Below are 27,856 nucleotides of genomic sequence, written 5' to 3' on the forward strand. Positions count from 1 at the left end.
TTCTCTGGTGGCAGGACTGGGGCAGAGGAAAGACAGGAAACAGAGTTTGGCTCTCAAAAAATTTCAGTTCCAACCTAGGCAGGGCTCCCTGAGGCAACCTCCATCTCTCTGACATGAACACAGTGAAGGCAGGGGATCCTGCTCTCCACTGCCTATCACCTGGGTTCACCTCCACGGGCCATCTTGGTGAGAACACAGGAACCCGCACATACCAGTCGTCACAGACCCTGGGCCTCACCTTCACATTGGGCTGCAGCCTCTGGAGGGGTGCAGGACACCCTGAGGAGCTGGCAGAGGGCAGTGGGCTGGTGTGTTACAGGTGCCCTGGGGAATGTTGTGAACTCTTCTCATTTGTCTTGGGATTCTGGTTTAGCCATAGTTCAACCTGGCCCTGTCCAGAGAAGTCCCCCTCACACCTCTCCTGTCTCCAACACGTATCGGCTCCTGGAGGGCTACTCTCTTCTCCCTCCCCCACATCCTGCCCACTCTAGTCTCCAGAGCACCCTCCCTCCCCCATGCTGATCATGCCCTGGGTGAAGCCCTGCTGGGGCCCCAGTGACCCTTGACCCAGAAGACCCAGACTGTGTCAAACTCTGCTTTATTGGAATAGAGAAAATAGGCAACAGGAATCACACTTGGTGCTGGCAGCTTTAGGTCCCCTGCCCCCACCCCTCTCAGCCCCAAGGCCTGGCTCCCCAACTTGTCTGGACCAGGGGAGGCCTCCATTTTGAAAAACTGCATGGGGCGGGAGCTTCTCATGTGCACTCTGCTACCAGCTTCACAATTAGCAGCAAGATGCCCACAACGACAGCAGCAGCAACAAAGGACTGGACTTGACACTTCAGGAAAGGACGCGTAGGGCCGATCGGATCCACAGCGCCACAGATTAACAACGGCACCACTGTAACAGACACGACACCGGGGTGCCTGACCATGCCACTGCAGGGCAGGCGACACGCCATGGGAGGCTGAGAGCATATGGACACCTTGAGGGGCCTGGCTTTCTTACTCCCAACATCAGAAAGAACTGACTGAACACCTGTCCACATTCTCTTTGGGGACAGTCAAATTAAGGTACCAAAGAGGAGGGGAGAGAACATTTTTAAAAGAACAAAGAAAGCCTGCTTCTCTGCTGGAGCAGGCACTGGGCTGGACGTGGAGCGGGTAAGGCTGGCTGCAGCCTGGGCTAGCCAGTGAGTTCAACGGGTAGCTCCCGGCCACACAGGGCCTCCCACTGGCGGGCCAACAACGAGATGAGCTTCTCTCTGCTCTCGGCACTGGGGACAAACACCTGCCACTGGACCTCACGGCCCTGGCCAGCCCTGGCAGGACCACCTGGCACCTCCCCAAAGTGGTCCAGGGTGACACTGCCCATGAGGTCGTGGCCCTGCACATCGTCAAAGACGAGGGTGAGGGCCTGCGGGTAAGGCTGGTAGCCCATGAGCACGCGGTCCAGGTCCCGGACGCGACGGCCGTCGTCTAGCCGGTACCTGTCCCTCTGTGGTGGCTCTTTGGCAAACTCAGGCAGTGGGTAGTGGACATAGTCCTCATCCAGGAGAAAGATCTCGGCACTGGTAAGCAGGAGTGTCTTGGGGCACAATGGGCCCCTGCAGCGTCCAGGTGGTGGCATGCCCACCTGGAAGGCCTGTACATACAGCAGTATGCTGAGGCCTGGAGCCTTCTCTGGGTCAGCTGTCTTCTGGGCCACAATGTATGTTAGATCCCCAACCTCCTCCTCACTGGGGTAGGTGAACTTGACACGGCTTGAGTGGATCAGCTCGTAGTTCTCCATCTTCCCTGTAGAGAAAGATGTCACCAAGGCTATGGCCTGGAACTGACCTGTGGAGGAGCTGGAAGCACCAGGGGCCCCAAGCCAGCAGTCTAGGACTGACACCAGAGGGACTGAGAGATTTCTGGGATGGAAGCTCTTCAGTGGCAACGTCCCATATAAGACCCTGGCTAGCTAAGAGGGAACGAGAAAAAGTGAGAGAGGCACCCTGGGACTCTTGAAGTCCACCTAGTACAGGTCTCCAAGCTGAGCTGAACAGGGTACCTGTGGTCTTGTTCCCAAACTCCGAGTAGAAGTCCTTGTCGACAGGCTCCGGTGAAGGTGTGCGCTCCAGAGAGGAGAGCACCAACATGAGGTGTTGGAGGAAGCAGTGCGTCAGGTAGCTGTCCCGTGTCAAACATGTGACCACCTGTGTGGGGGAGGAGCCTGCACAAGAAGGGGCTGGTCAGGGCCACAGGCTACCACTTTACCTCCCAGGTCTCTGTCCCCGGAAGGGCAAGGCTGGGGGCCCTAAGGAGAGCATCATGGGACTGGGGGAGGCAGCTACTTATCAGGCAGGAAGGGCTGAGACATTTTTCTGGAAGGGGATACAGAGGCATGAGGGAAAGAGCTTAGTTTTCTCTCCTCAGGAAGTATGAGTCAGAAACATCCTGCCCGAGCTGAGGGCCCGCTCTGCTTCTCTGCGGGCTGGCGCTCGCTGCACACCCCACCTCCCACTCCCAGCCCTGGGGCACGAGTCCTGCAATCTCAGCAGTTCCTGGAGCTGCTTCCTCCCGCCTGGTTAGCTGGCTTGTAAGCAGAGAGATAACTCTGTCTACGATAACGCACCCACAGATGGAAGGTGGAAGCCCAACGGTGGCACTGGCCTTCATCTAAAATGGGAGAAAAAGCACAGTGGGTCGCTCACCGGTCAGGCGGAAGTACTGGTCAAAAAGGCCAACATTGACTGACTGTAGGTCGCTGAGTTTGAGCACAAAGCACTGGGAGATGTGGAAGGGGCTGTTGTTGTAGTCGGTGTTTTTCTGATGCCAGAAATCTACGGAGAGAAAGGTGCAGACAGGGTTGGTGGCAGTGGCAAGCAAGCACAGGGTGCAGATGGGCAGCATGTCCAGCAGGAATGGGTTGCCTGTCAAGGGTCTACACCACCTCTCACATGTGAGACCTCCTATGCAACTCGGTCTGGGGTCCGAGCCTCACCCAGCTGGTTCACTGGCCAAGGCTCCTGATCAAGTCCCAAGGGGCAGAAGCTGCCCAATCCCTGCTTCCCGCCTCTCACAGCCAGTTCCCAAGTACTTGCTGGGCCCTGGCAAGGCATATTCATATCCGGTCTGAGGTCCTCGTGATAGCTTAGGAGGAAAGTGCTGCTGTCATCGCTTCCTCGGACGTGGGACTCAGCCCAGAGCAGTTGAGGTGCTGCTGCCTAAGGCCACACAGCTGGCCCTCAGCCTGCTCTGAACATACGCTCCAAGCTTCCGAGCACCAGATCTGGGTACCTACCCTGCAGTGGCTCTGAGAAGTAGCGGCGGAGGCCGTCATGCAGCACAAAGTACACGGCCTTGGTGGACAGCAGCACGCAGGCAGTCACCTCCAGCCCCGGGGTCTGGTAGAACACCACTGATGACCACAGGAGGTGCCTCAGTTCCTCGTTTTCGACCTGGATACAGAGGGCTGGGTGTGGGCCTAGAGGAGAGCAGGGTGGGGCAGGGGCATGCACCTTTCTACCTCCTAGACCACAGATCCCTGGCAGAACACCTCACTGCCATTTTTGTTATCCTCACTAGCATGGTGGCCAGCATTACCCCAGGGACATGCCCATGGCGTCAGATGGGAAAAGGCAGGAAGCTCATCTCATCAGTGTGTCTAACTCAGAGCACAGCAGTCAAGAGTACAAGACGGGCAATGGGAGGAGGGTTTGTGGGGCCAGGGGCTGCAGAGGAGGAGGTGGTAACAGAGGACAATTGGCCAGAGGAAGACAGCTCAGGACCACATGATGCTAGAGAAATCTGAGGGCCAAAGGCAACCCCTGCCTCATCCTTAGCATGTGCCTCGGGGAGCCCACACCTCTCTCTGCACAAGCCTCAGTGCCTGGGCTACTACCTCAGCAATGCTGCTGTGGAAGAGCTCAATGATGGCGCTCCCCTGCAGGCTGGCAATGTGCCGGAGTGACGGGCAGACAGGCAGGTGCGAGGGAATCTGATTCTCCTCTGAAGTGGACTGGATCAGGCGCTCATTTGGGTACTGGGTGGGGACCTCAGCTTGTGCCGGGGCTTCTGCTGGGGCTGGGGCTGGGGCTGGGGCTGGGGCTGGGGCTGGAGCTTGAGCTGGGGTCTCTATGGGGGCCTTCTCTGGGACCAAAGATGGAGCTGAGGCCTCGGTTGGAGCTAGAGCTGGAGCCAGAGTCGGAGCTGGTGCTGAAGCTGGAGGCAGAGTTGGAGTTGGAGCTGGAGTTGGAGCTGGAGCCGGAGCTGGAGCTGGAGCCGGAGCTGGAGCTGGAGCTGGAGCCGGAGGCAGAGTTGGAGGAGCTTCCACTGGCGCTGGGGCTGGAGCTGGAGCTGGAGCTGCAGCTGGAGCTGGAGCTGGAGCTGGAGCCAGGGTCTCTGTTGGGCCTGGAGCTGAGGCTGCTGCCAGGACTGGAGCTGGGACCTCCACTGGGGCTGGGGCTGGAGCCAGAGCCTCTGCCAGGCCCTCCTGGGGATGCTGGTCATCACTGCATCTCCCAATCCCCCAAGAAATGCCATATTAACATGGGGACTCAGGGAAATTGACATCACAGGGACAACTTCAAGAGTGTGAGGGCCATTTGTACACCACATGCCACCACTGGGGTCACTAGGAGATTTCATCACCAGATTCTTTATGGGAGGACAAAATAGCAGAGGGAAAGCACCCAGGCCCTTTCTTCTGAGTGGGAGATGGGCAGATGGGAGCAGAACAAGTCACCCCAGGGCTGAAAACTCACTTTGAGAAGGTGTCAAAGGTGTCAGAAAAGCCACTCCAGGGTCCAGAGTGCCAACCCAGGTGCCCAGGGCTGGGACCTAGGTGTGCAGGTGCATGTAGAGGTGAGGACAAAAAGCTCAAACCGCTTCTCAGTTTGCCTTTGGGGTGTCCTTTGGTGGTTCAGGTTTAGCCCACCCAGCCACCATTGCACATGGCCACGCTGGCTGTCAGCTGGTCTGGTGCAGACAGGGGACTGAATAATGCACAGAAACTTAGAGCTCATGGAGGCCGGGAGGTCATACCCCTGTTGAAGGGAGTGCTTTAGAGGTCATTCTCTCAACTTGACCAGTCCAACTGCTGAGATCCTTGGGGCTGGGACCCTGCATTTGGCCAAATACCCTAGGAAGCCTTGGGGCTGTCCTCCTGCTGTCCTGGAGCAGAGATGCATCTGCTAGAGGGCCTGGTTTCTGCACATGGTCCCCTGTGGGCAGGTGCCAGCAGACCTGCAGATAGCAGGGAAGTGAAGACAAGGTGTGCACTATTGAAGCCACACCCAGGGGAGCGGAGAGGAGAAGATGGCCATATAGCACAGGCTGCTGTCTGGAAGAGGTGGGGAGCCCTTTGGGAGTGTCATCTGGGGGGATGGGTTGGAGGGAGAAGGGAAACCTCATGAGTTGCCAAGGAGAGGCAGGAGTGAAGACAGGGTCTCTGCTATCAGCGGGGAAGAGAATGAAGTTAGGGGACAGGAGGGCAGTCAAATGAAGGGCTTTTTTCCCCAGGCAGAGGAAGTCCAGGAAATCCAGCAACATGAGGTGCAAAATCCCCACTGAGCCCCAGGTGGGAGCAAGCTATGGGGGACCCTGGATAGGCTGCCTCTATCCTCAACCCCAGTGCCGCCCTGAGGGAAACCCAGTAAGGAGTCCTGGGAATCCAGAGGAAGCCAGGATCTGTGGGACAGGAGCAGGGGAAGGGGGAGGAGAGCGAGGACAGAAGGACAGGGCTGCCAACCTCAGACTTCCCAGTCAACACCTTGGTCTTCCCAGGACAAAGGGTCCTTGGCAAAGATGACACAGTCTAGCTCTGACACGACCTGTCACTTTTGCACCTGAAGATTTTTTGGGACGGGACTCCCGGAGTCACAGGCAACCCAGTCCTTCCCAAGAAGGGCTTTGTGGCTCACCAACAGGGAGGGCCTGGGAGCTAGTTCAGGGATGGGAGGGACTGAAGCAGCCCCAGATCCACAGCCAGCCACGGACTGTGACCCCTGGGACTGGGAGAGCAGGTCACACCTAGAGGCCATGTTTGGTTCATGGGAGCAGAGTGGACAGGGCCAGGGTCAAAGTGACAGCTCTCCCACTGGGCAAGTAAGGTGGAGGGAAGCTCCCTCAGCCTCCCCTGCGAGGGTGGCAGGTGGCTGGATTAACACATTATCTCCAGGACAGTTTTCCTGGAGATGAGTAGTAGCCAGGTGCCAAGCCTGAGGGAGCTGAGGGCAAGGCCAGGGGTGGCCAGGTGCTGGGGAGAAGCTGAGGGGCAGGACAATGACCTGCTCACAAAATACTGATGCCCAGAGATCACCCACATGCCAGCCCATGCCCCTGTGCCCCAAGAGCCTATGTGTGGTTTTACCTGGCTCTGCCCTCGGCAGGCTGGCCATCCCCAAGGGGCCCCTGAGACCTGGTTCCAGTCGCTGGGGTCTTGGCGATGACCACAGTCTTCAGGTCTTGTAGTGAGGCCCGCAGCTGGTTGTAGATGCGCAGGAAGTGGAATTTTTCGTGGGGTAGCACAAAGATGGCGGTGACAAAGCGGTAGCCAACAAGCAGCTCAAGCACATGGCCGTCGGCGAAGGCGCCCCGCGGCTGGGTGCAGCTGCGTGTGGGATCCAGCAGCACTGTGGAGAGTGGCACGCGGCTGAGCTTGAAGCTGTTGCGGTTGCGGCAGTTGTGGGTGCCGCGGTTGGGCATGGGGTTGAAGTCAGCTTTGATGACGTTGAGGTGCTGGGGCGTGAGCAGTAGCCAGTAAGGGATGGCAGCAGACTTGACAGCCTCAGAGGGCGCGCAGCAAGAGCGCCGCACAGCCGAGCAGAGTGTGCAGCTGGCCCACTCGATGTTGCCCGAGTAGTCCCCTGCGGCTGTCTGTACCATGCGCTTGTCACTGTAGACCAGGTAGACAGGGAAGCAGCCCTGACTGCGCTCCTGGCAGCCGCCGGCCACTTTGTAGAAGGTGAGCAGCTGGCGCAGGAACTCCTGCAGGCTGGTGTGGCTGCCGTAGAGGACGGGGCTGCACAGCATGGCCATGTGCTGTGGGGCGAAGCAGGAGCGCAGGTCAGCGTGGAACTCATGCAGGTTGGCAGCGTCTGAGATGATGAAGAGCGTGTTCTCGCTGTGCCGCACCTTGAGCACCAGACACAGCTCAGGCATAAGGAAGCCAAACTCCGTGAGGTCTCCATGCGGGAAGCAGAAGACAAAGCGCAGGGACGAAAGGATGTGCTGGCTGCTGCCCCGCGACTCCTGGTGTGGGATCTCAAAGACGGCGATGCCAAAGTCAGTGAGCACGAGGCAGGCGGCGAACTGGCGGATGCTACCCTGCACGTGGATCAAGAAGCACCACAGCACCTTGAGGATGCGGATGTGCTCCAGCAGGAAGTCCTCATCTGCGCCCAGGGCCCACTCCAGGGCCAGGCGCTCCTCCTCGGCTTCCTCATCCTCCTCCTCCTCCTCCTCCTCCTCCTCCTCTTCCCCCTGGCCGCCCTCCTCCTCTTCCTCTGCGTCGGGGGGTCCCATTTCAAAGTAGCGGTTCTCAGCAACATCTTCCTCGTCCTCATCCTCGTCCTCGTCCCCCTGCTCGCCCTGGCCCTCCTCTCGCTGGTTGGCTGCCTCAATCCAGGCGGGCAGCTGCCGTTCGATGGCCTGGCGGATCAGCGTGCTCAGGCGCTGGATGAAGTCCTGGTTGGTGGCTGTGTAGCCGATGCAAGTGAAGGGCAAGAAGATGATCTGGCCAGACCCAGGCACCACCTGCACCTCTGGCTCTGCATGCTCTGGGCTGTGTGGGGAGAGGCTGGATCAGTGACATGAGGGTCAGGGACACCCCATCCCACCTCAGAGACTGCTGCGTACGCTTGGCCCTGGGGAACCAACCCATGGGTCTCCTGAGCCTTCTACGTGGCTGAGCTGTTCCCAGAAAAGGCATGGTGGGGAGCCGAGGAGCGGACACGTGCAAGGTTTGGGGCACAGCTGATGAGCAGAGGCTTCCAAAGACTCAGACCCCAGCCAGTCAGCCCAGCTCCGTCCAGACAACACTGGTTCCCCCAACAGAAGTGCTACAGAGATTCCTCAGTCATTCAGACGCTTGCTTCCGTGAGTCCTGAGGCAATGAGTACTCCAGGGTGTGAGGAAGGTGCGCTGAGGCAGTCAGGGACTGTCTTGTTTAAATGCCAGCTCTTCCACCCCATTCAGCCCTGGCAGGTATAACTAAAATTGGCAATCTGCTACAAAGTGTCAGAGGGTTAATGTTTGAGGATTTGTAGGCTACCCCTATCAACTCATCTTGTTTCAACACCTCTGTAAGAATGTAACTATCAGCTGGGTGTGGTGGGCCTATAATCCTAGTGGCTCTGGAGGCTGAGGCAGGAGGATTGCAAGTTTAAAGCCAGACTCAGCAAAAGCAAGCTGCTAAGCAACTCAGTGAGACCCTGTGTCTAAATAAAATACAAAACAGGGCTGGGGATGTGGCTCAGTGGTCAAGTGCTCCTGAGTTCAATCCCCAGTACTCCCCTCCCCCAAAAGAATGTAACTATCAGCCAGGCACAGTGGTGCATGCCTGTAATCTCAGCAGTTTGGGAGGCTGAGGCAGGAGGATCACAAGTTTAAGGCTAGCCTCTGCAATTTAGGAAGGCCATAAACAACTTGGCAAGACCCTGCATCAAAATATAAAATTAAAAAAGGGTTTGGGATGTGGTTCAATGGTTAAGTACCCCTGGGTTCAATCCCTGATACCAAAAAAAAAAAAAAAAAAGAGAAAAAAAGAGAATATAACTATCATTCTTAGCTCCTGAACTGTACAAAAAAGGCTATACACTGAACTGGCCTTGATGTGCCAACACCTGGTACAGGGTAATGTGAATCAGGTGAACAGGTGAAGTTTAGGGAAAACAGATCTGAGTCCATCTCACCTGTGTTTATTTAAAGAAAGAAATAGTTCTGTAGGACAACTGTGAATAGATTGATAACAAAATCTAACTGGTGACCTCTGGCCTACAGCTGAGAGAGGGCAGAAGGCTGTGGCCAGGCCCAGATGCCTTCTTGACCTCTTCCTTACCTTGCACCGCCAACAGCTCCTGGCACGTCCCTTGAGTCATCAGGAGCTGCCTGATAGAGAAGGAAACACAATCAGCCCCTCGCTGCAGCCATTCCCTGGCATGTACTGGGTGCTGGACCCTGAGATGGACACTGCTGTCTGTGCACCTCACCATCCCCACTCCACCCATGCTCACTGGGTTATCCTGCCAGTACATGGTAGGGTTAGGATCCCCACCCCTGTCTGTCTGAGCCCAGCCCACATTCCCAACCCCCAAAGCCTGTTGCCACTCTCAGGGGTTTTGACATCCAGGGGCTCCTCATGCCACCCAAGAGTCCAGTTGCACAGTCTGCCAATCCAGTCTGGTCCTAAATGAGCAGCAAATGCATGCTGAGGCAGTCCCAGCAAGGGCCCCCAGTGCTTTCTGCATAGTGTTCAAGATCTAGGGCTTAGGAACCTCTTGCTGGGTAACCCTGAGCAGGGAGTTCTGGGGACAGACAAGAACTCTGCAAACCATCCTGGCACCACAGGGCCATGACCTTATGCAGACAGATGGGGCTAGAGAGAGGCCCAGGCACCAAGACACAACACATAAGCCCCTTTCCCTTCTTATTTGCCTCCTTTCCCTTTCTGGGACTCAGGGATGAGCTTCTAAAGCCTGAGCAGCAGCCACAGAGGAGATACTAGTCACACTGTTTCAGACTACCAGAGTGACAGGTTGAGAAGGGGCAGAATGGCCCCAGGGTACCAGGTGGCTGGGGAGAAGTTCTTCTGAACTGTCTTCTCCAAGGCAGCCTATGAATGTGGGGCTCAGGGTTCACCCCACCCCCTGGCCCAAAGACAGAGCATTCCCCATTGAGAGAGAGAAAGAGAGAGAGAGAGAGAGAAAGAGAGAGAGAGAGAGAGAGAGAGAGAGAGAGAGAGAGAGAGAGAGAAAGAGAGAGAGAGAAAGAGAGAGTGAGACAGTGAGAGAGAGAGAGGAGGGAGGGCCACAACACACACACACACACACACACACACACGCAGGATGGAGAAAGGGAAGGGAGAAGCTGAACACAGACTCAACCACGGCATTAGTCAAGAGGACTCAACTAGAGACATGTCCAAGAGAAAGACTGCAGGGCCAGGCAGAGAGCACAAAGCTTGGCAGCATGTGCTGTGTGCTTCGGCCAGGCCACTGCCAACTGGACTACCTCAAGCAGCAGAGTTGGCTTTCAGAGGGAACATTCCCCAGCAGTAGGCAGAGGGCATTACCTGTCCTGCAGGGATGGACTCCAAGGAATCAGAGCAGCCCCCAGCAATGGGCCGGTCCTCGGGAGTCAGACTGTCGGTGGATGAGAGGCTGCTGGCCAGTGCCTCCTCCTGCACGAACATGATCCCTGCAGAGATGGGGTGGGCGGACGGGTGGGCAGGGAGAGCAGCTGTTCAACAAGGGGCTGGGCCTTGGGCTACCAGATGGCTGGGGGTTAGCCAGACCCCCAAACCATCGTAAGGGTAATAGAAGAAAAAGGCGAAGCTAAAATCCTCTAACAACTCATGAATGAACCAATGACTGCTTCTCTAATCTCAGGCAGGGAGAAGCTTTCTGAGCACACATGCAGAGGAAGAAACTGCTAAGTAAGACTACATTAAAAAACAACAACGACAACAAAAAACCCTCTGTGGATGAATCTTAAAAACTAAGAAAACAAAATCAAATGCAAAGAGAAAAAGTACTTGAAATACATAACAAAGATTGATATCTTTAATCTATAAAGAGTTCTTACAGATTACAAAAGTGGGAGGCGGTAGAAATCCCATTAATTAAGAGACTGCAAAGAACATAAAGAGACATTCCACAGAATTGCCAACAGATGTAACAGGTGAAAAAGATGCTTATCCTCTCCAGCACACAAAGAAAGGCAAGTTGAAGCAGACCGGTTTGTCTCCCACTTTGGCAAAGGTCAGACTCACGGTATGGCCTGGCCCTGGCCTAACTGGGGAGAGATGGGCACTGGGGTGGGAGCTGACCCCCCCATCAGGAGAGCAGTTTGGCACTACGTCCATCAAGAGCCTTAAATGTGTTCACTCCTGAAGCACTGTCCCAGGAAATGACTATCTGTGACCCCCTCCCCCCATCCCCTGATCTGACATCTGCAGGGCTAACAAATCCTCAGAGCACAGGATGCCTCACTGGAGGCAAGACCTTGCAGGCTCCAGATTCCCCTTGGGCTGTTGAGTATAATTTGAGCCTGCACCCACAGGCCCCACTGACTGCCCCAGGGTCACCTCCCAGGGGCAGTGGCACTATCTCATGCACCCTGGAAATGCATGGGATTTTAAAACCCTACTGAGGCTGTTTTATGAACATACCCTGTTTGGACCCATCACTTCCAGCCTGCAGATGGGTTTTTCAACATGTTCTGAACTGTAGCTAGAGTCTAGAGGAGCCTGGGCCTGCCTCCACACTCCAGCTTTGCCACCAAACAGTCACCACAGCCCAGGGAAATGACTCCGAGCCCCACAGGGCATGAGATCTGTCTGGCTTGGCTGCTGCCCGAAAAGACAACTCACACAGCCCAGGTCCTTTGCCCCAGGGCTGGGCAGGCAGGCAACCCAAGCCCAGACACCCTCACAAAGCGAAGCAGCAGGGGCTCTGCAAGGCAGGAGGGCAGCAAGCACACAGCCATGCATGAAGCATCCCCCTCCCCGGGACCTCCCCTGGGCTTTGCCTACGCTGCACTCTTCCCTAGAGTCCACCCTTTCCTGCTGACCTGTTCAAATCCTACTCATCCTTCAAGAGTCACCTCAGACACTACCTCCACTCAAATCTACAGACATTCTTTAACTATTCTGCCCTGGGCTACAGTTCATCTCCCCACATGGCTCCATGTTCCTCAGGGGCAGTGGGCTGAATCCCCAACTAAGGATGTAGTAGGAAAGGGGAATCTTTACTGACCACTTTTGTTGAGCCAAAAGCAGTGCTAAGCGCTTCCCCAGCATTAGCTCATGCGTGCCTCTCATTATTTACCACATTTCATCAAATCTAAGATGCGTGGAAACGGTGCCATCTTGGTCTTAGCAGGTGTCCACGGAAGTTTTCCCATGACTCCATCACGAATACCAGCTGGCTGACAGCAACTAGGGGACGCCACTGACTGAAAGACGCATCTCAATTTCAGAGAAGTCGCAGAGTGGAAACGTGTGCATCTTAGAATCGATGAAGTAAGGTGTATCCACTTTATGGTTGAGAAAACAGCTTCAGAGAGGCTACACAGTTGCTTGAGATCACACAGCCAGGAAATTGGAGCCTGAACTCCGTTGCCTGCTCCTAACCACCTTTCTACACAGCTTCTCTCAGCCCTGGACCTGGCTGGGGAATCGACGCCGACATTTTGCACACTGGCCCTTATCAGTCACAATCCTCCATGGCTCCAACAGCCGGCTATAGCTCTTGAGACGACCAGAGGACTGGTGTTTTCTGGACAGTGCCCCCTTCACACTGGCCTGGGAGTGCCCAGTTTATTTGCAAGTGTGCTCCCACTACAGACCAGGCTGGGAGCAACAGGAGTCAGCTAGCTAAGCTGCTCTCACACAGGAGAAATCCATGCCCATCCAGGCCAGCTCCAGTAACACACGGCTGAACACACACGAATGTGGATGCGTCCACATTTGTGAGGAAAAAAGCAACATTTTCTTGCCACTAACCCCCCGAGTCCTGTTTGGACATAAGGAAATGTGGACGGGGACAGCCTGTCCACTTCCTTCCTGGACTATGGCCTGTACAAACAAGTGGTCAGAAAGGGCCACTCAGCGGATGGGATAGGGGACATCAGGAGAGACCTCAGACAGGGGTTTGACCTCATCATTTCTCACCCAAAGGAAAGAGATGTGCACACAAAGACATCCACTGCAGTTTTATTTGAGAGGTGCAAATCTGAGACAATGTCTCAATGTCCAGTGACTGGGAAGCAGGGATAGACTACAGAAGTCACTCTGCAGAGTGCCCCAGGGCAAGAGGCCAGAGAGGAAGGGGGAGATAAGGTTGGACCTAGGCTGCCATAGAGGCTTTGTCACTGCGGGGTGGGGATGGGGGGACTGCCTGCAGCTGCAGCCTTTGGGGAGACACCCCATCCCCTGCCCACCCGGGGCCTGCTCTTTACCAGCTTGTTCTGCACTTGTTGGACTCCACACTCACTAGCTCACTGTCCACTGATTCAACAAATGCTGACTGAGAACGGCCAGCCGTGTCCTTGGCCTTGGGACCAGACACATCTCCCTGTCCCCGAGAAGCCTACAGTTACACTTTTCCTCTGCACGGCCACCTGTGCCGTGGGATCCTGGAGAGGGGCTCGACCTCCATGCAGATGGCAGTGGTAGGGAAGCTTCCTCACAGGGATCCACGCCCTCTTCCTTTTTATATAAAAAACACAACTGAAAAATTTCAGTCAAGAGATTGATCAAAGCAAATGGGCAAATGCTCTGGCTCCTAGCCCCATGGCTCCATTCTTATCAATTCTCTTCCGCACAGCATGGTGGTAACCTCAGCGTGCTGCTCTGCGTCGGGCTTTTGTCTTAACGTTAAATAAGTGAGTGTCCCTTCTTGCTGCCAGTCTTCTCTCCCTGACGGGACTGCCGCAGAGGAATTCTGTGCCACAGATGCCTCTCCCCGCCCCTCCTTGGTATGCATGTCACAGCCTGTGTGTCGCCAGCAGGGAGTACTTCACCCCCCCTGCCCAATATCTGATCCCTCTCTAAGAGTTCCCCTAAGATGGGGTCACCAGGTCAAGGGGTGGAAATGTATTTCTGACTCTTGAAACATATAGGGTCAAACTGGTTTCCCAAGGCCTCACACCAAGTTCTGCGTCTCCAGGAGCCCGGGTGGGCGGCGTTCTTTCCTGCGTGTCCCGAGCCTCAGCTCCACCTGGGACGGCACACCTGCCCCTCTTCTGTTGGGGCCGGGCCAGCAGACACGCTCAGGGGACCTGCTTCACTCACTCATCTCCGAGGATGCCTGGGTTCAGAGGTGAAAGCCCTTTGAAAACGCTAAGACAGTGGGCAGATGAAAGGGATTGATCTTCCATGGGTCCACAGGGACACAGACAGCCCATCTTGGTCCCACAAACGCAGTGTTTTGGGGCTGAGCCACACCGTGAGAGCCACAGACACGAGGTTAGGATAAAAGAAAGTTCCCCACTGGGGATCAGGGCTCCAGACTTAGTAATGTAACCAGACCTGGCTTCCCATTAATGAGCAGCTGGCCTGCCCATGCTCCCAAGGGGAAAGAGTCCTTGTGAGCCAACAGCCCCGAGTTTGCTCTGTTAGACACCACGGTAGTCTCCTAGAGGAACTGGAAGCAGGTGTCAGAGCATCAGGGATCCTCGCTAAGCAAACGACAGAACTGAAATCAGGCCAGGCGCACCTGCTGCGTGCCACCTGAGGAGCCAGACTGCGGACAGCACCACCCGCCCTGTGCCTGACCCTGAAAGGAAGCAGGTGCCAGCATCTTCCCCCAACCCCAGCCCAGCCGGGGTGCCCAGGCGGGGGCTGTGCAGCTCTGCTAGGAGCAAGATTCATATGTGATTACCTTGGTTGGAGAGGATGGGCTGGGGCAGGGAGGCAGAGGTGGGAGCTGTGGTGGGAGGGGAGCCACTGGGTCCAACGCAGGGGGCCACTGAGAGCCGGGAATCCTCAGCAACCTGAGGAGAAGGGCCTGAGTCAGCCAGGGCGAGAAGGCAAGGTACAGGAAGAACAGACTGACAAGGGCTGAGGAGGGAAGAGCTCAACGGTTCTCACAAAAAGGTGATGAAGATGGTCTCACAATAAGTTGAGGGGCTGGCACCATCGCCATCCTGCCACACATGATGACCCAGAGGGTGTGGCCTGCAGCCTAGGAGCAGTGCAGCCAGGACTCAGTGGCCCTGAGCAATCCCATGATCCAGTCTCCCAGAAACCAGCTCCTCCTTGGTTGGTTCCTCGCCACAATCCTCCACCTCCCACACAAATGCCCACCTTCTTCTCTGGGTTGCTCAGTTTGGACTTGACATCCTTGGCTTTCTGAATCGCTTTTAGTACTTCCACAGTGTCCAGCTCCTTCTCTGTGGTTGCTGTGTCATCCAAACAGACCTACAGAGTCCACAAAGAGGTTCTCAGCATGTGGCCTGGCATGCGTGGTGGGAGGAGAATGGTGGGCCCCTGGTGAGGAGTGGGCATGAGCATCCATTGTAGGCCAGGGCCTGTGAGGACACTGGAGGCCAAGGGAGGTTCGGCTCCTCGCCACCCACAGAAGTGACCTGGGAGCAACTTGGAGGGGCCTATGGAGGTCCCACACTGCCTCATCTGTCTCTGGGAGTCCCTCTCCAAGGGGAGGCAGTAGCCTCTTGGGTGGCTGGGACTGGGGAAAGGCGGTGACTTGCACTAAGCTCCCACTTACAGATGGAGTTCAGTTTGTCAAAGAGCAAGGGGAGTGCCTTCTGGGCAGGGGAACCGGGAGGCCAAAGGCGTGGGAGCAGCAGGAGAGGGCACGCAGTATGGCCGAGTGAGGGAAAGGCCCAAGGCCTGGATAGCTGACACCATGTCTCCTACCTAGGTCTGGACTCTGGAAGGGGAGGAGATGGCATCTTATGAAGACAATCTAGGTAACAATGTGGAAAGGCGGTCCTTGAGACAGAAAAGGCAAAGAGTGGGATGCAAATAGCCTCTCAAGGACTTTCTGGCCTGGGATTTGGGGAGGACAGAGGCTCCAAGGACTGGTGAGAGAATGGGGGCAGGGCTGCTTGAGGCTGAGGGAGAAGAATGAGCCTGATGAAAGACCTGTTTGGTCAGCCTGGAGAAGGTGGTAGAGGCAGTGGCAGGTGGAGAGCCACAGCCAGCAGGCAGCAGACACTGGGCTGGGATGTACTGGCAAAGATGGGCAAACTCTTGGGGCTTATAGTCAGGCACTGTGGCCAGAAGCTGTCCAGGAAAGACGATTATTTTAAGTATCTTATTTCTACTCCTTGTCTAGAATCAACAATGCTATTTTTTATTTTTTATTTTCTTTTTGGTACTAGGGATTGAACCCAGCGGTGCTTAACCACTGAGCCACATCCCCAGTCCTTTTTTATATCTTATTTAGAGACAGGGTCTTGCTAAGTTGCTTAGGGCCTTGCTAAACTGCTGAGGCTGGCCTTCAACTCATGATCCTCCTGCTTCAGCCTCCTGAGCTACTGGGATTACAGGTGTGTGCTACCATGCCCAGCTAACATGCTATTTTTTTTTAAAGTTGAAAACAGTTTCTCCACACTTTGAATCTGGGACTATTTGTTCTTAGGGAGCCCTCCTGGCCTGAAGTTCTGCCAGATGAGACATGAAGAGAGAGTCCATGGGAGAGGGGTACAGTGGACTTTCCAAATCAGAAAGGCCCTGGGGTGACCTTCTGAAGCAAGTTGGGACAGAAAAATGTACGCCCCAGCCCAAGTCTGCCCATGTGGACTTGGACTCCATCCTGCCCGTCTTCTTAGGATCCACTGGTGGCACGGGGGCTTACCTCGGAAGCCCGTTCTCCAAACTGAGCAAGCACCTTGGTCCGGTAGTCAGGGATAATGCTCAGAGGATTGTTCAGCAGGGCCACATGCTCCAGACATGGGAGGCTGCCTATGCTCCTGACCTCCTCCATCTGCAAGGCATGAGTACAATTCCCTTCTGCTCCTCCTACTACTTCAGCAACACCACACATTGGATGGCCTCTTTTAAATGAGAGGCATCTTAACGATCTTCTGTAACATGATCAACACCTACGCCTGGCAATCCAGAGCCCAGGAGAGCCCGTTGGGATGGGGCTCACCTGTTCAATCCTGTTGTCGCTGAGGTCCAGGTTAACCAGGGAGTATAGCTTGTGCAGGCCACTCAGACTCTCCAGGAGGTTGCCTGCCAGGTTCAGGGTCTTGATATTCCCCAGCTTGGTGTGAACGCCTTCCAAGGAGGAGAGCTTGTTGTAGGACAGGTCGAGGTGCACAAGGTTGTACAGGTGCTGCAGCCACATTGAGAACAGAGCAGTGGCTCAGGTAAGGCCTCCACAGAGATAGGACAGATGTCCTTCTGTCTGAACTTACTAGTCATGCGAGGCATTTCTGCCTGTCTGCTCTGACAGTTAACAGGAAGGGAAGGCCCTTTGCTCCTCTGCGTGTGCCATAGCCCAGCAACAGCCCTGACAGGCAGGTTAGGGATGAGAGCTGACAATAAGTCTGCGCGTCTTCAGGATGGAAGTGCACCATCTCTGTCATGCTTGGCTTGCATTTACTCAACATTTCTAATTCTTTGGAACAAGGACAATAATCACTCCAGCAATATTACAGGATCCCTCAAGGGAAAGTGGCAGTCCCCACCTCCTGATCTCCCGGGACAGGACAGGACCTTGGGAGAACCTATAGGCAGCAACCATCTCTAAAGACATTACCTGCAGGTTGTCCACGACCAGCACTCCATTGTGACTCAGGTCCAAGAACTCAATCTTTGGGATCAGTTTCTTGTGAAACAGAAGAAGACCCAATGTTACTCTAGGAGGAGGCTGGATCCTACAGACCCTGCTCATGGTGGCTGGGCAACCTGGGGCTTTCTTCTGTCCCTGCAGGGCTAATAATGTGACATCTTTTGTTGCCCACACAGTATCACATCTGAGGTACAGGGGGACTCCAGGGCTGGGCATTAGCCAATGCTTTACAGAACATTTGCCTTAAGAAAATGACAAACTGTAATGTCCCGGACAGAGGGAGATGACCTTTCTTCAAACCCCGCTCCATCCCGACTGAGAAGCATAGACAGAATCACACTCCTATTGCCCTAAGCCCACCTGGATGTCACCTTTACATGGACACATCTGTAAACTAGGGAATGATTTTTGTGCCCATTTACAAGTGTGTCATCACTTGCTGTGGTTCTAGAAATATCAAATGTACATGTAATTAACACACTCTGGTTCTAAGTATAACCTTATCAACTGTAAAGATTCTTATTTTGAAGTTTAACTTAAAAATTATGGGCAATGCGTAGAGCACTGGATACAAGTTTTCTGTGGTCTTTCCAGAAAAGCCAAATTAAAGACCCAATCTGAGGCTTTGGTTAGGCCAGAGAGGCCCCCAACACTTGCTGCTACAAGCATACCACAGACTCGTCGATCTCAGAGATGCTGTTGTGGCTCAGGTCAAGGGTGGTCAACGCTTGCCATGTGGGGATGACGGCAGTCACAGGGCCTTCAAGTGTTGCGCCTTCTGGCTCCCACTCATCAAATTCTGAGGCTTCGGGAACGAGGACTTCCTGAATAAGAACATCTGTTGAGCACTATGCTCAGGCCCTCACGCAACACTAACTGGAACACTATCGCTGCAAAATTAAAGGAAGGCCTGGAGCATATTTAGCATGTGGAAGTGAGCTTGCAAATACACAGGGCTTTGATGCATGTGCCTTTAAGTGATTGTGAAATAACTGAACGTTTTAGCAACTAACAGCAGCTTGGAGTATGTTCCTTTGCTGCAGGAGCAAAGGTTGATCAAGCCCCTAGGAGCCTCTGCTACATGGTGATGCCTTTTCAGGCTAATTCTCAGGGGATGAAGGTCCAAATTCACAGTGTTGCCAGGCAACTATGCTCTCAGAGTGGTCCCCACTGTGGACAGCAGGCCTTTAATTTTAACCATTACTTCACAGGGATAAAATGAGTGCTAAGACAAGGGTAGCAGCACAGAGACCACCAAAGGGGAGAGAGGCAGGCCTCCTTGGTTTGACTTTTTACTTTTGGACCAGGGATTGAACTCAGAGGCACTTGACCCTATTTTGTATTTTATTTAGAGACAGGGTCTCACTAAGTTGCTTGGTGTCTCACTTTTGCTGAGGCTGGCTTTGAACTCACCATCCTCCTGCCTTGGCCTCACGAGCTGCTGGGATTACAAGCATGCGCCATAGCGCCTGGCTGGTTTTTGACCTTTATTTATTTATTTTTTAATTAAAATTTTTTTTTTAGTTGTAGATGGACACAATACTCCAATTTATTTATTTATTTTCATGTGGTGCTGAGGATTAAACCCAGTAACTTGCACATCCTAGGCAAGCACTCAGCCACTGAACTACAACCCAGTGCCTCGTTTGACCTTGTAAAAGAATTTTTATTATGGTACCTGAGAACTCCAGTTCTTGTGCATGCTAGGCAAGTACTCTACTACTGAGATATATCTTTTATTTTTTTTTTTTAAAAGACAGGATCTTGCTAAGTTTCCTAGGTTGGCCTCAAACTTGGAATTCTCCTGCCTCAGCCTCTAGAGTAACTGGGATCCCAGGCGTGTGCCATTAGGCCTAGCTCTTGGCTTGACTTTTGAGGTTTACAAGACCTCTCCTCTTGTAATGATCACCCCAGGTTCCTTCATCCAGGCAGCAAAGAATGCCTTGAAGGACAAGGTAGCCAATGCCCTTGTTCTCTCCACAGTTTCCTTCTTCCAAGTCAGCAGCCTTAAGAGAAAGAATTTTCACCAAATCTAAATCTTAATCAGATACCTTCAGTCATGATGAAATTAGCTACCAGATGCTTTTCCTATACTCAGGGAAGGCTTTTAACATTACTAAGATGTAAGACATAAAAAGGTAAAAGAAACCTCCTACACTCTCTATTGGAAATGCTTCTGCTGTTCGTTTACGAACAGGTCCCAGCACTTCTACAACCTCGCCTTCTACTTTAAGTCCATGGGGGACAAGATACAAATAAATGCTAAGCCAGGCTTCATTAGGCTTTGAGGAACAGTTACATCAATCTAATTAACAAAGGTTCTGCCACAGCTTCACAGTTCACTAGAAAACAGTGGCCTTTTAAAATTCTTTTTGGAGGAAGAAACCAAGTTCCTTAAAATGTCTTGTTAACAACACTGATTTTTTATGAAGATATAGGCTAGTGTCTCATGGGTTATCAAGTACTGGGAAGGCCTGTGTGATGTGTGGCAACTTGGGGAAAGTCCAGCCTCTGGGTTCTTACTGATGTGGCCTTGTTGGTACCTGTCTTTAGTGGTGGGGACCACAGCCGGAACCTTGCCTTGTAGACAGTGCCCCAGGCAGGAAACAGGTTAAGCTTACCTTCATTGAGGTTGCTGAGAAGCGGACACTCATCGTGGCTAAGGTGGGCTTTGAGGCAACCAGCCCTCGGATATGCTTAGCATCACAGTGACTTATCTGGAACAACAACAACAAAAAAAACTCGTGTCTCAGAAATGTATCCTGGCTCTATCAGAAGTCCCAGGTGGTGAGTGTTCATCATGCATACACAAAGGAAGCCCAACAATGGGCGACCCAAATCCATAAGAGGCAGGAGGTGACTCAAAATCTACACCTTCCTTTTTCCCAATGCTGTTTAGAGCTGACTAACCATTCTCTGAAGTGTCTACAAGAAAGGCATCTAGGGCTGGGGTTGTGGCTCAGTGGTAGAGCACTTGCCTAGCATGTGTGAGGCACTGGGTTCAATTCTCAGCACCACATATAAATCAATCAATTGATAAAATAAAGGTCTATTGACAATTATAAAAAAAAAAGAAAAAAAGAAAGGCTTCTAGATTCTAAAACTCATAGTGAACCACAATTTCATTTTATCCGTAAGGACTGTCTGGTTTTGGCAGGTGGACAGAAAGGGTGGGTCACGGAAACCAGTGCTAGCAATCCTCCTGCTCGCCCAGCCCCATTCTGCGGCCTTAACTGTTCCATCGTAAGGAGAGGAATTCATGCCAAGCACACTGCCCTGAGGGTTTCATACTCACAAACCAGACTAGTGGAGCCCCAGTTGCTGAGTAGGGCTGGGCGGCTTTCCTCATTCCCTAGGCCTCACTCAGCATGTGGTGGCTGAGGTACATATCCCAAGTTTCCATCGAGGGAGTGGCCTTAAGGTCTGAGGCAAGCCTAGAGAGCTACAGGCAGAAAAGGCTGATGGGCAGCACAGGCTCTGGAGTCAGACTCAGCTAAATTCAAACCCCAGTTTCCTCTTCTTAACTGTGTGATCCTGGCCAAACTCCGTCATCCCCCTAAACTTCAGTTTCCTAAATTGGAAACTGGAAACGAAAGTGCCCACTTCACAGGGTTGTTGGGAAGATTCAATCAAGCAGTATTCACCAGGCGCAGGGCCCAGGTTGAATGCAAAAGTCAAGTTCAGGACACATACGCTTGAAAACATTTCAAACAGCTTTTATTATTCATTACTAATTCCATCTTCTTTTATTTTTCTATATTTCTTTATTGATTTTGGTACTGGGGCTTGAACCCAGGGATGCTTTGCCACTGAGCTACATATCCTTTATTTTTTTATTTTGGGACAGGGTCTTTCTAAATTGCTTAGGGCCTCACTAAGTTGCTAAAGCTGGCCTTGAACTTAGAATCCTCCTGCCTTAACTTTTCAAATTGCTGGAAATACAGGTGTACACCACAGTACCTGGCTCCATTTTCTTCTAAAAACTGAGTAATAAAGTTATGTTTTGAGAACTAAGGAGCCCAGTAGCAAGTAGCATAAAGCATTTCTCACTATTGTGGGTGCCACAAGGGCAGGGAAACCTCAAAGTCCTTTGTCTTGGGAAATAAAGACTTGGAATTGGCTCTGTCTGACCCTAATGATAACTTCCCAGGACTTCTATTTGAATGATGCATATTTTCTGACTCCATGAGAGGCCCAGAAGGAGCAGACCATGATGCTCTACTCCTCTAAATGCCTGCTGCTGTCCATGTCTGGAATGGAGACATGCAGACCAGCCAAGGCCCCCCCTTTTGTCTGCCTGGGACAAAAAGGCCTCACCTTTGTCTGAGGGACCTGGACAGAACCTGCCACAAAATGCCAAACACAAAAGCAACAGTACTGCTGGGTGCAGGGGCACACGTGAGTAATCCCAGCAGCTTGGGAGACTAAGGTAGAGTTCAAAGCCAGCCTCAGCAACTTAGTGAGGCCCTAATCAACTCTGTGAGACCCTGTCTCTAAACAAAATATAAAAAAGGGCCGAGGATGTGGTTCAGAAATGATTAAGCATGCTTGGGTTCAATCCCCAACACAAAACGAAAAACCAAAACAACAAATAACAAAACAAAACAAAAGAACACCCAACAGTACCTTAGAATTAAATCTGGACACCCTACATAAACACAGTTCCCTAGCCACAGACAAATGGGAACCAAACAATGCTCACACATGGATTGGACCTTACCTCCACCTGATGAAGAGACTTGAATATGGACAGGTCGAATGGCAGGAGTTGTTCCCGAATGTTGCTGTTCCCAAAAGGTCCTTCGGTGCCAGAAACCTGAGGCCAAAAAAAGTGGCTTAATTAGGGATGCTGTTGCCACCACTCTCCATCCATATTATTGGGTTAGTGTGGTAGCAGCTGCCAAGCCAGAAGCTTTGAGTACCTCTACCTTCGGCAAGGCAGGCTTGGGTTGGGGTTTAAACCAGACTTTGGGTGATGACGCCCCCTGGTGCTCACAGTCAGAAGCACAGAGCCAAGAACACCAGGCAGTCTGCCTTCCTTGGAAAGGGCCCGGACCATGTCTCCTCCACACAACTATGCCAGTTAGCTGTCAGGCCCCACTGGCAATTGAATGGCTCTCTGCAACTGAGTTGCTGCGGCTTTACCTTAAGGTATTTAAGGCGACAGGTGAAGTCCAGAATGTGCCCAAGGTCAGTCTTGGCATCTCCGCTGGCGCACGTGGGCTTTCCTTGCTGCAGCTGCTCGGTGACTGCATAGAGCTGCAGGGGCCTGATGGCAAAGACCTCACCTGCCCCCAGGAGCTGTTCTCCTGCAACAGCCATGCCCTGAGGAATGAGTCTTCAACCCCAACCCTAGCACGCAGTATAGCCGAGGAGTCTGCCCATCAGGCCAACTGTCGCCAAGCAACGCACATGCACCTATCATGTGCAAACACTATGTTGAAACTAAGCATGAAGGAACAGTTGCCCTCCTGAGTTCACACTGCACACAGGGCAACCCTGGACATGTGAACAGGGAAGGGAAGAGCCACTGAGCTTATAGGCATACACCACTGCACCTAGCAGAAGCTTTTATCTTGAACCATTATATAGATAAGTAAATAGCTGGGGGAGGTACTGTGACCCTCCAATTTTATATGGCTCGAAATTAGTAAAGCTATACTTAAGCACTTGGCCTGGGGCCTCTCTCTGTACACAACCATGGGGGAGAAGCAATTTGGTTGTTACACTAAAGAGTAAGGTTAAGTCAAGATCTAAGGAACTGAGCCAGGATAAGGCTGATAAGAGGCAAGATCTGTTCTAAGCAACAGATCTACACTGTAACCTCCAAAAGGCAGATGCTCAGGTTAGGTGCAGGCCTAAGATGCCAGCAGCAGAGCCTGAGAGCATGATGGCTACTGAGCCAGACCAACTGGCATATGGTTCTTGCTCTGCTCCTTCTAGCCATGTAGCCTCAGGCAGGTCATAGGCCTCTGACTACCAGTATTCACACCTCTACCTATAGCTTCTGGGGGAAGGCAGCAGGATGATACACAGGCTGGATGATGACAGGGCATGCTTCCTACACATCACCTAATATCACTATGGTCTCTGGCAAGGATGAATCAGTACAAGAGGTAGTCCACCACCCACCTTCCAGTACTTATCACAGAGACTTAAGAGTCCCAAGGTGAAGCACCACAGCTCGTCACCTGTGAGGCAGGTAGGTGGGCAGGCTTGGCTGTGGACCAGGGCCAGAATTTGGGCACCCCCAAAGAGGTGAGCCTGGTTAGGACTCAACAGATTGATTTTTGTGCAACCCTAGGCCTCCAAGTCACCTAGTAAGAGAAGGTAAGTTGTACCCAGTATTCAAGGACCAGTGGCCACATACCTTTTTCAAAGAGATCTTCAGCCAGTGCTGCAGTAATGCCATTTATTTCCTGCCAAGAAAACAAAACCTGTGGTTAGAAAGTCCATCTGCCCCCAGCTATGGGATTCGCATATTCCCTCAATCTACCCTTTCTGCTGCTGTAGCGCCAATTCTCTAGAGTGAACAAGCTAAATCTATAATGAACGAAGAAGCTTAGAAAGGGAAACTAAGTATTTTCAGTTCAGTGGATACCTGAAAGGGCTGCTCAAAAGCTGGTAAACTAGACTAATGCTGAAAGTTCAGGTTCACATGGGCAATGTGGAGCACACCACAGCCCATGAGGCCCAAGAACTTGGCTGTGAGAAGCCATCAGCTCCCAAAACTGGTTCTGGAGTGCTTAAGAGAGGGCATAGCAAAAAAGCATCCTTTCTTCCAACAAAATAAATAGGATTTATCACCCTAGTGGGACAAAGGATCTCCCAGAGCCAAGTCTCCCTGGAAAGGACATTTCCATTTTCTCCCATGTTTTAAATATGTCTGGAGAAAGAGAGGACACACTTGTTCTCTTCCTGAATTCATACCTTCCAGACTCACAATGACATCTCTCAACTCCAGGGTCAGAGGTGAGAAAAGACTTTTTTTTTTTTTTTTTTGGGTGGTAGGGGGACCAGGAATTGAACTCAGGGGCATTAGACCACAACCCCAGCCTATTTTTGTATTTTATTTAGAGACAGGGTCTCATTGAGTTGCTTAGAGCCTCACCTTTGCTGAGGCTGGCTTTGAACTCTTGGTTCTCCTGCCTCAGCCTCCTGAGTCACTGGGATTACCACCATGACATTTAGAATTTTCTTTTTGAATGATGTGATGAAGGAGGCGTGACAAAACAAGCCTTTAGACAAATGAAAGCTAATAAGCTGCACCCTAATTCCGACTGGGTAATGCTGAGTGCTTGATAGGTACCGGTTCACTGAATCTTCCAAAGAGCCCACAGGAGAAAGCCTCTATCTTATAATTTTTGGTACCAGGGATTGAACCCAGGGCCCATTAGCCACTGAGCCACATCCCCAGCTCTTCTCTATATTTTGAGACAGGGTCTCACTAAGTTGCTTTAGGGTCTGGCTAAGTTGCTGAGGCTGGCTTTGAACTTGCGATCTTCCTGCCTCAGCTCCCAAGCCACTGAGATTATAGGCATACACCACTGCACCTAGCAGAAGCTTTTATCTTGAACCATTACATAGATAAGTAAACAGGTGGGGGAGGTACTGTGACCCTCCAATTTTATATGGCTCGAAATTAGTAAAGTTATACTTAAGCACTTGGCCTGGGGCCTCTCTCTGTACACAACCAATTACCTCACACTTCAGTGGGTAACTGGAGTTGGATGGCCCCCCAAATCCCTCAGCCCCAAACCTGTACCTCCCACAGGTCAGAATTTTAACTCACTGACAGATGGCAGCTAATAGAGCTTCTGGTAAACAGATCCAGATGGAGGCTACACAATTACCTTTATAACTCATGGGAACATTGCTGCCACCAGGACATGCAATTCACATGTTTCTAGGACGAAAAAGGCACCAGGCTGCAGGAAACATAGTGTCCCTTTCCTGTTTTTCTCCTTGTTTGTCTCTTTCTAAATATCTTTTATACATCATGGCTACCTGAATAGTTAGTTATATGCTGTAAACATTTCCTCTCAGCCAGTGTACTCCTTTCACTTTTATTCAGGTGGTTTTGACACAGCAAGATTTCTTATTTTTATGTTATTTAACCTGTAATACTTTTCCTTTAGGACTTATGAGGCCTCTTCCCCCACTCCAAAATTATAAAATATTCTTCTTTCAGTCTTTGTTATCTTTTAAAAAGTAATCTATTTATTTAATCTGCTTGAAATTCAATTTATACATAATGTAAGAATCACTCCTCTCCCATTCCAACCTCCAGTGGACAAAAAACCAGAAAGCAAATGAGACCAGCTTTAAGGGACTTAAGAGTCTGCTAGGGTATGGGGACAAATGTGAAAGGGCCAGCAAATGGAAGGGGTTTCAGTTAGGAGTGACAGGAGAGACTATAGGGTAACTCAAATTAAACTTCGGTCCCTTATAATCTCTCTCTCTCTCTTTTTTTTTGGGGGGTACTGGGGATTGAACCCTAAGGCACTTTATCACTGAACTACATCCCCAGATCTTTTTTATTTTTTATTTTTATGTTGAGACAGAATACTGATAAGTTGCTGAGCCTGTCCTCAAATGTGTGATCCTCCTGCCTCAATCTCCCAAGCTGCTGGAATTACACACGTGCCTACCAATCTCTTGTACCTCTTACACTCAATTACATTTTCCTTGGCAGCTGTGAAGACCCGAAAATTAGGCAGAACATGGAATTATCCAGAAGTCTATCCCTTTATGAATAGTTTTTTATTTATTTTTATGTGGTACTGAGAATCAAACCCAGTGCCTCACATATGCAAGTGCTCTACCACTGAGCCACAACCCCAGACCCTCCATGAACAGTTTTGAGAACCAAACCTTATCTACAAATCCTCCCTGCAGTCAGATCACTTGGCTCTAAGAGGCAGAGGCTGCCAATCTGTGCCCCCTCAGTTCCTCAATAGTAGCTTTAAGACCCTTCTGACACTATGGATGTGTGAGGCTCCCAGAGGTCTCACACGGAAAAGAGCTCCCTGAACTATCAACAGTATCAAAAAATCCTCACCTTTCACTGCACATTTCTTCAGGTAGCTGGTGTCAGCTCAGAAAGACCCTGGAGAAAGAATTACCCTGGAAGCCAGCTTTGCTAAGGGGATAAGGCTGAAAGCTCCAGAAGGTGCAGAAAGCTGACAGTGAGAGCCAAGGGTTTGTGTTAAGCAGGGAGGAACCTTTCGCTTCTGAGCCATCTCAACAGCAAATAGTGTTTGCTATTTGCTCTCCCTATTCTGTGAGGCACAGGAAGCTCACACTGTTACAACACTTTCTACTTGATTTCCTGGGTCAACCTTCACTGTGGAAGAGAACCTGAACCAGAGGTCACAGAAAACCTAGAGCACCAGCCTCCTCTGGTCCAACTATGGACAAACCTGTGCAGAGTCAGGCTTCCACAGGCAGGAGGAGAAAGGGAACCTTGGTGGCTGTTGAGGCCCAGATGCTGCAAGTACTCCTAGGTAAGTTACCTGTGGGATGAGTGGCTCTTCACATACCCTGCTACTTCATTGTGCTGAACAGACCTGAAATGTTTAGGGTAATACAAATATCTCAAGTGTACATTTTTTTAAAGACATTCAATAAGTTGGGCATAGGGACACACGCCTGTAAACCTGGCAGCCCAGGAGGCTAAGGAAAGAGGATCGTGAGTTCAAAGTCAGCCTCAGCAACTTAGCAAGGCCCTAAGCAATTTGGTGAGACCCTGTCTCTAAATAAAATACAAAAAAGGGCTGGGGCTGTGGCTCAGTGGTTAAATGCCCCTGGGTTCAATCCCCAGTACCAAAAATTAAATAAATAAAGATATTCATTATAACTCACTATAAATTTCAATTAATATTAGCTATATTTAAAAATTAAAACACGCATCTACCTAAGTGCGTTACGAACCTACTGATCGGCCATGCCATTGCTGACCAGGATCATTTATTGGTGTGCAGAGTTGTTTTCTTTATTTTTATTTTTTATTTTTTTATGGTGCTAAGTATTGAACCTGGGACCTCGTGGATGCTAGGCAAGCACTATACTACTGAGCTAAGAATTGGGCAAAGGTTTGAGTTTCACATAAACACCATAAACAACCATAGACTATTAAAGCTGTCACTCTGTGACTTACATTCTGACTTGAGCATGCCTGCAGGAGGCTGAGGCAGGAGGATCTCAAGTTCAAAATCAGCCTCAATAAGTTAACAACATCCGGGGCTGGGGAGATAGCTCAGTCGGTAGAGTGCTTGCCTTGTAAGCACAAGGCCCTGGGTTCGATTCCCCAGCACCCAAAAAAAAAAAAAAAAAAAAAAAAAAAAAAAAAAAAATAAGTTAACAACATCCTAATCTCAAAATAA

At 51.6% G+C, this 27,856-nt stretch overlaps 1 protein-coding gene across 3 annotated transcripts in view; it reads right to left on the reverse strand.

Annotated features, from left to right (window-relative positions):
* Window positions 1–581: 581 nt before the first annotated feature.
* The window catches only part of Nisch (nischarin), a 36,456-nt gene continuing 9,181 nt past the window's right edge, over window positions 582–27,856 (reverse strand). The window contains exons 4-21 of one of the 3 annotated variants that reach the window (XM_047531014.1): window positions 23,842–23,890; window positions 22,617–22,780; window positions 22,192–22,287; window positions 20,093–20,188; window positions 18,143–18,295; window positions 17,439–17,507; window positions 16,827–17,012; window positions 16,530–16,658; window positions 15,014–15,127; window positions 14,589–14,700; window positions 10,277–10,401; window positions 9,044–9,093; window positions 6,356–7,768; window positions 3,887–4,502; window positions 3,287–3,443; window positions 2,697–2,825; window positions 2,054–2,215; window positions 582–1,797 (exon numbers count right to left, since the gene is read on the reverse strand). In XM_047531014.1, the coding sequence (XP_047386970.1) occupies window positions 1,187–1,797; window positions 2,054–2,215; window positions 2,697–2,825; window positions 3,287–3,443; window positions 3,887–4,502; window positions 6,356–7,768; window positions 9,044–9,093; window positions 10,277–10,401; window positions 14,589–14,700; window positions 15,014–15,127; window positions 16,530–16,658; window positions 16,827–17,012; window positions 17,439–17,507; window positions 18,143–18,295; window positions 20,093–20,188; window positions 22,192–22,287; window positions 22,617–22,780; window positions 23,842–23,890 (4,431 nt within the window). In that variant the 3' untranslated portion in view covers window positions 582–1,186. Of the gene's footprint in view, window positions 1,798–2,053; window positions 2,216–2,696; window positions 2,826–3,286; window positions 3,444–3,886; window positions 4,503–6,355; window positions 7,769–9,043; window positions 9,094–10,276; window positions 10,402–12,166; window positions 14,016–14,588; window positions 14,701–15,013; window positions 15,128–16,529; window positions 16,659–16,826; window positions 17,013–17,438; window positions 17,508–18,142; window positions 18,296–20,092; window positions 20,189–22,191; window positions 22,288–22,616; window positions 22,781–23,841; window positions 23,891–27,856 lie in introns of those variants that run through there. The other 2 variants (XM_047531015.1, XM_047531016.1) reach the window with 2 other exon arrangements.

Source organism: Sciurus carolinensis, chromosome 17 (genome assembly GCF_902686445.1).
Source record: "Sciurus carolinensis chromosome 17, mSciCar1.2, whole genome shotgun sequence".
NCBI lineage: Eukaryota > Metazoa > Chordata > Mammalia > Rodentia > Sciuridae > Sciurus > Sciurus carolinensis.